The sequence below is a fragment of the Callorhinus ursinus genome, unplaced genomic scaffold (assembly GCF_003265705.2).
Source record: "Callorhinus ursinus isolate GAN/ISIS: 27379988/994484 unplaced genomic scaffold, GSC_fseal_2.0 scaffold19, whole genome shotgun sequence".
In the NCBI taxonomy this organism is placed as follows: domain Eukaryota; kingdom Metazoa; phylum Chordata; class Mammalia; order Carnivora; family Otariidae; genus Callorhinus; species Callorhinus ursinus.
This window is the reverse complement of record NW_027397081.1, coordinates 14,621,818-14,633,443: the sequence shown is the minus strand read 5'-3', so window position 1 is coordinate 14,633,443 and position 11,626 is coordinate 14,621,818. Positions and strand designations below refer to the sequence as shown.

At 53.4% G+C, this 11,626-nt stretch overlaps 1 protein-coding gene across 3 annotated transcripts in view; it reads left to right on the top strand.

The window, feature by feature from the left end:
- The window catches only part of SMIM35 (small integral membrane protein 35), a 41,997-nt gene extending 30,381 nt beyond the window's left edge, over window positions 1-11,616 (top strand). For all 3 annotated transcript variants that reach the window (XM_073903812.1, XM_073903811.1, XM_073903813.1), the window contains 4 exons: window positions 646-762; window positions 1,730-1,763; window positions 2,426-2,558; window positions 3,216-11,616. In XM_073903812.1, coding sequence (XP_073759913.1) covers window positions 705-762; window positions 1,730-1,763; window positions 2,426-2,525 — 192 coding nt within the window. In that variant the 5' untranslated portion in view covers window positions 646-704 and the 3' untranslated portion in view covers window positions 2,526-2,558; window positions 3,216-11,616. The remainder of the gene's footprint in view (window positions 1-645; window positions 763-1,729; window positions 1,764-2,425; window positions 2,559-3,215) is intronic.
- The last annotated feature ends 10 nt before the right edge of the window (window positions 11,617-11,626 follow it).

Here is an 11,626-nt window from a genome sequence, read left to right as displayed (position 1 = left end):
CTCCTCCCTCCCCCTTCCCTCTCCCCTTCTCTCCCGACTTCCTCCTCCCCTCTCCTCCCTCCTTTCCTTCGCTCTTCCCCTACCCCCCACCGTCCCTCCTTTTTCCCTTTCTCCCTTGGTTTGGCTTTACAAATAAAATATAAATTTAGCTAAGAGCTCATACCACAAAAAGGAAGAAACGATAAGTATAAGCAGCAAACAGAGTTTGAAAGTAAACACCTTGCCATGCGGTCCAGGGGCTTTGTGGGGAGGATACTGAGGATCTTCTGGTCTCTGCTCTTGGGGCCTCCAGGCTGCCCTTCTTGACCACCGAGTGAGGCTGAGGCGAGACCTCCTGGGCTCTTCCCCCAAACTGCAGTGCCTTTTCCAATAAGTAGAAGGCCTGTGGCTTTAGGAGGCCCTCCCATTTCCATACTATCTCTGTGGTCAAGAACTATTACTTTGGATAAACAAACTGACTCTAAAAACTCGGGTATCAGACTGCTCTCTTAGTGTGACTTGGCTCGACTAGCTAGCTCAGATCACGATTCCTAGGGGAGCCCTCATGTTGATGGCAGTGAGGAGGGAGGGGGGAGACTTGGAACAAGGTGGAGAGCTCTGAGAGGGCCACAGGCAGCTGACGGAGGGGGCCGTGTGTCTCTGCAGGTGAGGACTCCTTCCACACCCTGGGCCTGATCCTCGGCGTGGGGCTCTCACTGCTGCTCATGTCCGTCCTGGGCTACAGCCTGGCCAAGTGGTACCAGCGCGGGTACTGCTGGGAGGGTGAGTGAGCGCCAAAGCCCGGCAGCCCAGCCCTGGCCTGTTCCTCCTCTCCTGTAGCGGTCGGCAAGGCCGGGTGGGGCTGCACACTCTTCAGCATGGCATCATGCAAAAATACTTCCTGTGGCAGCTGCAGTGGTTGAAGACTTGGGTGGGGGTGGGGTACTGGGCCTTCACTGAAGGCGTGAGGGCTCCTCCTACCCAGCCAGAGGCTGTCTCTCTCTTCCCTGAGAGCCCACCAGTGTCTATCCCCAAGGCCTGTGTGGGCCTCGAGGCCAGGGGCGCCAGGCTAGACTGGGGCCCCCCACTCTGGCTCCTTGTGCATCTCTCCCCCTGCCTGTGGGTTCAGCTTCTGCTTCCCTGGGAATCTCCCAGCCCTGAGCCGTATCTGCGCTTCCCACGGGACCCCGGGGAGCTGGGCGGGCATGCTGGCATCCCCGGAGGCAGAGAGCATGTCTCAGACCTGCACTTGGCTTCCACAGCTTCCACGAATGTTTGCTGAGCACCTACTATGTGCCAGTGGACTTTTGCCTAATAGGATTTTCTTTAAAATTCCATGTAAGGTTGGAATTCTTAGTTTCTGTTTTTTATAGGTGAAGCCGGAAGGCTGAGGTCACAGGGTTAGAGAGTGGTAGAGTCTGGATTCAAGCCCAGGTCTGCTGCTTTTGGGCTCTAAGCTAGGACTGCCTCTTTCCCAGGGTAATCAGTACCCTTAAAGGGGGGATGCCTAGCTGCAGGAGTTGCCCCCAAAAAGCTGGTGGTTCTATCTGGGAAGATGGGGTACACCCCTGGGTGTGGGGCAGACAGCAGACAGTGCAGGAACTTGGGGCCCTCCGACAGCATCCTGAGGTCCAGCGCAGCCACCCTGCTCCTCCCAGATGGGGTGAGGGAGCACCAGATGTTCCTAGAAGCGTGATGGGCAGGTCTTCCCTGGAGGTACTAACCCTCTGTTTTCTGATTATCTTTTTAGGGCCTAATTTTGTCTTCAACTTGTACCAGATCCGGTGAGTAGATTCAGAGCAGATCTGGGTGTGGTTAGGTATGGAGCCCAAACACGCTGTTTCTCTTCCTTGTCTCCTCCCCATGCCCCTAACCAAATAAGAGAAAAGGAAGGAGCTGGGGTCTATTTAGAAATTAGCATGAATAAAAACTTGAACATGGACAGGATTATGTGAGACCCTGCTGATGGCGATCCTCTTATCTTTGCCCCCCGGCAGGGACCAACCATTCATTCGTCATCTACTCATCATTTATTCAGGAAGGATCTATTGTTGCAGGTGTTGTGGTGCTAGTTTCTAGGAGGTACAATGAGCACTGTCTCTGTCTTCAAGCATTTCACTGTCTGTGGTGGACACGGGCCTGACTACAAATAACATAATCTTGGGCACAATGCGGTGTCAAAAGAGAGGAGCAAATGGAGACCGCCAGGGATTTACAGAGTGGGGGTCAGGAAGGGCTCCTGCGGTAAGCCGTCTTGTCCACTCGCTGCCCTGGGGCAGGTCCGCTCTTCATCTGGCCCCGAGACATGGGCCAGCTCCTGTTCTGGAAGATGAGTCAGTTGAGGACTCATCGCCAGATGTTCTTCCCATGCTCTGGTCTAGGGAGTTGGGCTCCCAAGGAGAGGCCAGGTTCTCAGCCACCCAGATGATTGGATCATCTTTCTCAGGAACCTGAAGGAGCTGGAGGTGGGTCCACCCTTCACCATCAGTGGCCATGTCAGCAGTTCTGATGGCGGCTATGGGAAGTTCTCCGACAAGCTAGTCTGATGGGGGAGTGTTAGGCTCTGGAGCTCCGGAGAGGTGAGTGGAAAGTTGGTGAGCTGCTGAGTAAATCTGATGTCCTAGTAAGGTCCTCGGATGGTGCAGGCACCTAAGCCTAGCACCAAGGACTGTTCGGAACCCAAGAGATGATTCGGTTCAAACCCCCCTTCCCCTCACTGCTGGGGGGGTGGGTCCGTGGGAGATGATCTCAGGTGTCAAGGCTGAGGGTCATGCTGTCCTCACCACCTGCTGGCTGTTCCTTTCCATCTGGGCACCCAATCCACATCCTGCCTTTCTTTCCTGGGGACGTTCTATTTCTAGTCAGGTAGCAGCTTCTAGAGTCGAGCTTTCTATCTCAACTCTTTGCTCTGAGTTGAAGGTTCTAGATGGCCAGTCTGTCCAAGAAGCATCACTCTAGAGTGTCACTTCTGCACTGAGGGCCCAGGAGCCATCCCTGCTTTGTGGCCGGCTGACCCTTGGGTCACACGTTCCTTCCCCCTGCCTTCAAGCCTACCCCCTTCCCCATGGCAGTTGCTTTTTCCCATCCACTTTCTCCCTCCAGCAATCCCTCATGGACCCCCGGTTTCTCTCTGAGCTTCTCCTCTGGCCTGGGAGAAGCCTTGCCAGATGCAGTGGTTTAGAGGAATCCTTCTCAGGCCTCATTTCTTTGCTGTTCTCCCTTTGCTTTTTCTGCAGGAGGAGGCTCCTGGTGCAGCACCTGCCCCTCCCAGACTCCCTGGGCTTCGTTCACCCTCCGGGGTCTTCAAGGCCAGGCCTGGTCCCTTGTTGTGGACGATGAGGAATCACACTGGGTGAGCCACAGGCCTGCAGCGGGAGAACCCCCAGGAGGGGTCTGGGCTCTGGACAGAGTCTGGTAGAGTAGCAGTGGCTTTCTCCTACAAACAAAAAGGCAGGCATTGCCCAGGAGTAGAGACTGGTTCCCAGGGGGCCCCTGAGCCTGTGGAGGGGTTCCGGGTATCTTGGAGAGCAAAGGCCTCCCAGCTCAGCCCAGTGTGGGCAAGGCCTGCATACCCACAGGGGAGCTCTCCACGGGGCGTCCCCAGACACTTCCCCTCAAAGGGCGGACTCCAGGGGCCGGAAAACCAGTCATATTTTCAATAGGCAAAGTCAAGTGGGAGCAGACGTGATTCCAGATGCTGTTTTTAACCTTCCTACCAGAAGCCAACTTCCCCTAAGAGCTGAAGACTAAGCTCTGCCCTGCCCCACTCTGTGCTTCTTTCTGGTTCCTTCAATCTCCCCACACCCCTGTTTACCACCTGGCTCTGTTTTCCCTGCTGCTGATCAGCCTCTGTGCCTCCCAGGCCATTTGGAGGTCAGTGCTTAAAACAGTCTAGAAACACGGATCTTATTTTCTAGGCTTCCGCAATGCGTGGGTAGGGGCTGGGGGCACAGAGCTCAGTCTCCCTGTGTTCTGCATTTCCTGTGCCAGGCTTGCCCTGTGGTGGGGAGGGCAGACCAGAAATGGTGTGAGTTGGGGAGGGACCCAGGCTAGGCTAAAAAAAAAAAAAAAAACTAGCTAATGCACAAATGTAGCATCATGAACCAAATGTCGGTTGGGGGACAGCAGGACTATTTGCCTTGTGAGTCATAGCTCTTTCCTCTGGTCTGCCCTGCTGGACCAGAGGTGGCGTCCACACTCGGATGTTGTCTTAGTAGCCCCTTAATGCAGAGTCGTGCCAGCCAGCGAGACTGTGTTCCCGGGCAGCTGTGGATGGAGGAGGGCCTGATGGGGACCCAGCCACGGCTGAAAACCTGCAGTTAGAACTGCGTGTCCCAGCAACTAGGCCAGTAAGACTCAGGAGCCCAGGACAGTGAGAGGCAAGGAGGAGAGAAGTCATATCATTTGTCTTCCTATCCTTGCTTCCCTGGGGCCTAGTTTCTTTCTTGCTTTGGGTTCTAGCCAATTACAAAGGAAGGAAGGAAGGGAGAGGAGAGGAGAGGAGCTGAGCCTTACCAGCCCCTATCCCCTCACTTCCTGCCAGGAACTGGGGGGCCATTCTTCCAGCGGAGCCAAGCTCTGACTTAATAAACCAAATGTCTAAATTTGGAGGTCTTCATCTGGGCCCCAGTGTTTCTATCTCTGAGTTGGTGAGGGTGGGGCAGAGCCCCCTGTAGTTCGGATCACTCCCTTTCTTGAAGGCTTTATTGGGAGAGCAGCGAGGAGGGGGGATGGGCTGACTTTGACATCCTTCTTTGGATTTCAGTGCTGAGGGCTGGGCCCCATTCCTTAACCCACGGGGTGTCTAGCTTCAGCACAACTCTCAACGATGCTCTACCCAGTGTGGATCCTGGGGCTGCAGTCCATAGGAGGCTGCCCCAGGTCCCTGAATGTGCTTAGGACTCCGAGACCTTGGGCAGACTTGAAAGGATGGGGCCCAGGGCCCAGGTGGTCCCACCTCAGGTTGGGTGGCTTCAGGTAGGGACACAGGGACAGCTGCTGAGGGCTGGGAGAACGGAGGGTATTTCCCGTCCTCGGGAGCGGAACCGAGACTGGGCTACTTCCTCTTTTAGGGTCCTCTGACGTATTCCCTGTCCCCTGTGCCTCCTTCTTGTTTTCCTGACTTCCGCACTTGGTCCTGCTGGCTAACACAGCGTTGCCCTTCACCCCAGACCTCCTCCGAGGATGCAACAGGTTTTCGTTGAGAGCCCAAAAGTGGCAGCTTCCAGCTTGTTCAGAAATGATTAGGGAGCAGGTGCCTGGAGATCTGGCCGCGGGTCTGGTTGGGCTGGGCGCTGACACCCACGGCCATGCCAGCGCCTTGCCTGGAACCTCCCTCCCCTCTTAGCTGTTCTTCTTTCCCCCTGGCCCCAAGAGCCAGGGGGCAGTCCAGAGAGCCAGCACTTCTCTCGGCTGGCCACTCCCGGTCCCTCTGCCACCCTGTTCCTCTTTAGTGTCTTTGCCGGGGCTTCCCAGAATGCCTTTGCCCTCCCCGCCAACCCCTCCGAGCCACAGCTAGTCTCCGGGGTTGGCTCCCATGTCCTCTTCCCTGTGCTTTCCTCAGGACTCCAGACCCGCTGCCACTCATCTGAACCTGATGGCAAATGGCCATGATTCTCCCGTTTGTGCCCCTCCACCCCCCGCTCCCCTGTGAGCCCTCTGTGGGCAGGGTATGTCCCGTAGGTCCTCGGTAACTGCTAAACATAGAGCATGTAGGAGGTACTCAATAGACGCTTGCTGAGTGCAGTAGAAACACCCACTGTGGCTCTGGAAGGCTGCCTTGTCCTGGAGAAAGAGCCCCGGCGACCTAAGAAGGAGCAGGTACTGCTTGCACAACACACAGTTTACAGAGAACACATTATTTTCATGCACGTTACTGTGGCTTGAACCTTGGGGCAACCTTGTGACGTGGGGCATCGTACTGGCTGCATGTTGTGTCTGGCAAGAGGGAGACTCAGAGAAGTAGCATGCTTTGCCTAAGGCTGCACAGCCACTGACTGCACTGGAGCCTGAGTAGAGTGTGAGGCCTCACAGATGCAGCCTGACCACAGGCTTAGTGGGATGAGGGTGGAACGCTGGAGAATACGGTCTGGTCTTGACCTGCCCTGCCATGCTGTGTGGCCATGGGCTAGTCATTCACCACCATGGGCATATATTTTAGCCCGAGGGATCGGACTACTTCTCCAAGGCTCCTCTCTTTTACCTGAAGGAGAAAAAGGATCTTCTCTGTTTGTTTGTATTTTTTTTTTTAAGATTTTATTTATTTGAGAGAGAAAGAAAGAAACACAAGCAGGGTGAGGGGCAGAGGGAGAAGCAGAAGCCCCACTGAACAGGGAGCCCAACAAAGGGCTGGATTCCAGGACCCTGAGATCATGACCCGAGCCGAAGGCAGACGCTTAACTGACTGAGCCACCCAGGCGTCCCTGTACTTTTTTTAAATCTCTGTATTCTTAGTGTCTAACAGAGGACCTGGAACATAGTAGGTGTTCACTAAACAAAAGATACAAGTACAAAGTATAGTGATAACTTTCTGACTTAGGAGGTGACAGGTGACCGCTGCAGTTCCTTTAAACTCTGATGGTCTAGGATCTGAAATATTCCTCAGCCTTTCTTTGACTTTAGATAAATCTAACCAGCATCTAAGACCGGACCATTCCCAACCAAACCCTTCTTTACCAGCAAACCGATGTTTGCTGAGCACGTATTAGAGTGCGGGGCAGGGGCTCCGTATGCAGTCTCTCTTCATCCTCACAGTGAAGGAACAGAAGGGTCCAGTGAAATGATTTGCTGAAGGCCAGGCAAGAATGTATTTTCTTTGTAATGGTTTGTCAGCCACTTATAGCCTCTGTCCAAGTTCACAGCTTCCCTGAGCTCCCTGGCCCCCAAGGAAGCAGGCCCCTCCCGCTGACCTCTAATCTCTTTTCCGTGTCCCCTGGTCTGGTGAGAACAGCTCTATCCTCAGCTCTGAGCTTCTTGCTGGTCCATTTCATATTCTTTTATTTTTTTTTTATACCTCCTTTGGCCTCCAAATTGTCAAATTCTGCCTCTTCTTTATACCAGCTCAATTTTCACTTCCCCAGGGAGACTTCCTTAAGACTGATGGATCTTGGGCGCCTGGATGGCTCAGTTGGTTAAGCAGCTGCCTTCGGCTCAGGTCATGATCTCAGGGTCCTGGGATCGAGCCCTGCATCGGGCTCCCTGCTCGGCGGGAAGCCTGCTTCTCCCTTTCCCGAGCCCTGCATCGGGCTCCCTGCTCGGCGGGAAGCCTGCTTCTCCCTTTCCCACTCCCCCTGCTTGTGTTCCCTCTCTCACTGTCTCTTTCTCTGTCAAATAAATAAATAAAATCTTGAAAAGAAAAAAAAGACTGATGATCTTGTTGTCTTCTCACTTTTAAGATTTTATTGGTTTATTTGAGAGAGGGAGAGAGGAGAGCACAAGCAGGGGGAGGGGCGGGGCAGAGAGAGAGGGAGAAGCAGGATCCCCACTGAGCAAGGACCCCCCCCCAATGTGGGGCTCGATCCCAGGACCCTGGGATCATGACCCAAGCCGAAGGCAGACGCCTGACTGAACCACTCAGTTGCCCTGTTGTCTTCTCACTTTTAATTACAAATACTCTCTGGCTCCCATAGCTGAATTATTGATTATTCCCTTGTATCCATTCAATCATTCATTCATGCAGCTTCTGTAATATGCCAGGAACTGCTAGGCACTGTGGGGGCATCCAGTCTCTCTTGAGATTAACCATGCTCCCTCCTGTTTGATGGGTACTTTCTTCAGGCAAAATTCAGGTCTTCTGCCTTTTCCCAGTTCTCTGCGGTAGTGTATATGGCTCTGGCCATAGCCAGGAGTCTCAGGAAATTATGTTGACTATTTCTCAGTCTCTTCAGGGAACTTGGGCTTTGCTTTATCCCTGGCCCAGTCTTGGTTGCTCTGAAAACCGAGGCTTTTGATTTTCTCTGCCCGTCCTCAATCGTGTGCGACCCTGTGGCCATCATCAGATACAGATCTGGACACAGAGCAAGCACACAGAGACAGTGACTTTCTGTTTAAAGTCTGCCTTAAGGAACGGTCAGACCCGGGAGGAGGCTGGGCGGTGAGTGGGGGGCTGTGCTCCCATGTAGTGATCTTGCCTCATGCTGGTGACCGTGCAGGGGCCAGCGCGTCTGTGGTGCCCTCTCTCTGCCCCAGGGGTCCAAGAACCTCAAAGTGGGAGCACATAGGCATATCATTACTGTGTTTAAAAAACTGCTTAGTGATCAAAAGCTGTCTAGAAGCAGATTTAAGCAGATCTGGTACAAAACAGGAAGCCAGTGGCCTGGTGAATTCTCACATTTGGGGACCAGAAGTGAAAATGTTCTGTCTGCCCAGAGTAGCAACAGGCCAACAAAACAACAGATGGGGCGGCGCTGGAGGCCACGGCCTTGGTGGGGTCCCTGTTGCCTGGATTTTTACCTACAGAGCCATGGGGGTTGTCTTCCCCTCCCCCAACACCTTAGGATAAGGTTTTTCATATATAAGCAGGGAGCCATTAGGAAGGAGATGGGTGGAAAAATGTTTGGAGCCCCACGTTCCGTGGTAGCCCCAGTAGCTGGTGGGGCCCAGGTGCCTTGTTGGGTAAGGCTGCCATTGGACTTGAGGACACCGAGTTCCCTTCCAGCTGTGAGGCTGATGCAGAGCGTGGGTGACTTCAGTTCCCACAAGGCTGGGGGAGGGGCGTGGTGGAGGAGGTAGCGGAGACACCTGTGCCTGTGTGCGTGCGCGCGCATGCTGCAGGCTTGTAACCCACGGAGAAGGATCTGTTATTGCCTGCTGTATTCCCAGAGGGCCTGCCCATGGCAGATGCTCAATGAATGTCTGCTAAAGGAGTGAATGACTGCTGAATATTTTCACGGTCCTTTGCCTTGCTTCCTGACCACATCCCCTTGCTCTAGGCTTCCTGTTTGGTCTATAGCCCCGAGTCCCTACAGTACCTAAGAGCTATAGGGTAAATATCACAGGGAAAGAAATAATCGTGGTATAATACAACTAAGCTAAGATGGCAGGCCTGAAGATAAAATTTAAGTCAAATTTATGGTCAGCCTGCTTTCTTTTGAGCTCAGTCTAATGTCTCCCAAGGAACCACCCAGCTTCAAGCTACCATTGCCAAGCCTTGCCATGGTCATGTTTGGATAACCTTCTTCTTCAGCCCCTTTCATATGCTTTTCCTTGTGAGAAAATCCATTCGTTCATGCATTCGTTCTCCATTGCGTTTACCGAGCACCTCTACTGTTAGGCATCGGTTGGGTGTGAAGGATACAGGGATACGGAAGTGAGTCAGGGAATTTTCCCCTCTCTAGAGCTCACAGTGGAATAAGCACACATTCAGCGACCACAGGATCTCCAGGGCGTTCAAGAGACAATCAGACTGAAGAGTACTTTCTGCATTTGGCTGGGAAGACTGAGGCCCAGAGTTGATAGGACATGACTGAGCTGAGAACCCGCCTCTCCCAAGTTCCGGGCCACCCCAGTGCTGTTTCCACTCCGTGGGTCTGTTGCCTCTTCCTCTTTGCCAGTGGGGCATCTCCAGACCAACAGCCTTGACGGGGGAGCCTATCTCTGGACTTGTCCATTAGTCTGAGCGCCTGGTGGACACTCTGTCACTTGAGGGGATGTGCCTTCAGTGCGTCCTGCCACTCAGGCCTGCTAGACTACCTGGGTCTTCTTGTTGCCCCAGGTTTGAATGGCAGGCTCAGATCTTATCATCTCTCAAGTTTGGGGAGAGTCTCCCAACCTCACTTAGCATAATTTAATAAATCTCACTTCACTCCTTTAAGTTCAGTCCAAAAAAAATGTGCATTGAACCCCCTAGGTGGGTCACATGCCCCTGTGGCCCCTGGGAACATCTCCCTCACAGCACGAACAACAGCAGGTGTCTCAGTGCCCCACCTCGCACTCTCAGCTCCAACCCTGATTCCAGACAGTTCTGAATGGGCTCCCACTTTGTGCTGACAGATCTTGTCTCCAGTGCTCACTGCACATCACTTGCTAACCACCCCGGCTCATTGTGTTCTTGGTGGGGGGGGCCCACGCAGCCCTGTGCACCAGCAGTCTGAGAGTGTCTGACACCTCCGGGGGAAGCCTCAGCCAGCTCAGAAGCTGCTGGATCAGGGCTTCTCCTGTCAGTGTTCAGGGGACCATTGGAAGAGGCCTCTACCTGCTCCAGGGATCAAGGCCCAGTTGTTCCCAGCATGACCAGCTTGATAACATATCCTTGTTTTGGCTTTTTCTTCTCCTGGTTTCTCACTCCTGTTCCCTGGGATCACCTTCCAAATAAGCCACCTACCCACAACTCCTTGAATCAGGTTCTTGCTTCTGGGGGGACAGTCTAGGCTAAGACCGCACTTACCACCTAACATTGTAAGCTTATCTTTATTCATTTATTTACTTGCTCATTCATGCAGCAAATACAAACCATCTACTATGTGCTCCTGGTTGTGGGACTGTAGGAGTGAGCAAAAGAGAGAGAGTATTCATAGATCTTCTACTTTATTTGGAGAGAGAGGCAAGAGCAAAAAACCAAATATGTCCTATAACTTCAGATAATAAGTGCTCTGATGGAAAAAAGCTAGGGGTAGGGAGGGAATGGAGATGGGGAGGATACTTAAATAGGATGGTCAGCAAAGACCTCCCCCAGGAGGCTGTGTTTGAGGAGACACTTGAAGAAATGACCTGAGGTGGAAATGAGCTTGAAGCAGGGTGGGCAAGGGGGAGAGTGCAGGAGGTGGTGTGTGTTGGGGGGTGGGCAGATACTAAGTCGATGGGACTCTGCCTCTCATTTGGACCAGGAGCAAAGGAGAGGGCTTTCAGCTGGGGAATAACATGACCTGAATTGTATTTTATAAAGATCACGCTGGCTGCTATAGTGGACTAAGCATACTATATGAATCACATGCTACTAGACCATGGCAGCAGGTGTGGAAGCAGAGGGTCAGTAAGGGGACGGTCAGCAGCATCCTGGTGGCATTTAAAGGCGTGGACTGGGTGAGACCATCTAGGGGCAGTGGGGGAGAAGGGTAGAGTTTAACAGACATCAGATCATCAAGTTCTTCTCTAAAGGAGTGACCTTCACACGTCAGTGTGCATGGGGGTCACTTGTACCTGATCGCCTGTAACCAGTTTACTGAAGCAGGACCCTGGGAATTAGCATTCATACCTTCCTGGCCTTGAGGAGACGCTCAGGAAGAGAAGCACCCCTCAGATGACTCTGATGCAGGTGGTCCTTTGCGAACTGCCCTTGGGGACAGGTAGGTGGGAGTGTCGGGCAGTGGAGGGCAGGGAATACTGGCAGGGTCACGGTGACCAGGCCGCAGGATCCTCAGGAATGTTTCTCTTCTCTCCAAGGCCATCATGAGGCCCTGACCTCTGTCGACTCCGCCTTCCCTGTGTTGGTAGATCTATATGGGTGTGGCACCCTATACCCAGACCTTCGCCAATCATGTACCAGTCTGCTCCGGAGCTTACCAGCTCTACAGCTCAGCTGCACCTTTGGGATGGGCTGCAGCACTAATGAGGCTCCTGGCTGGGGTCTGCAGGATGGGTGCCGAGCACAGGCACGGCCCCTGTCGCTCTACAGGGAGGGTAGCCTGCTTTTCCTCGAGGCGGGGGGGGG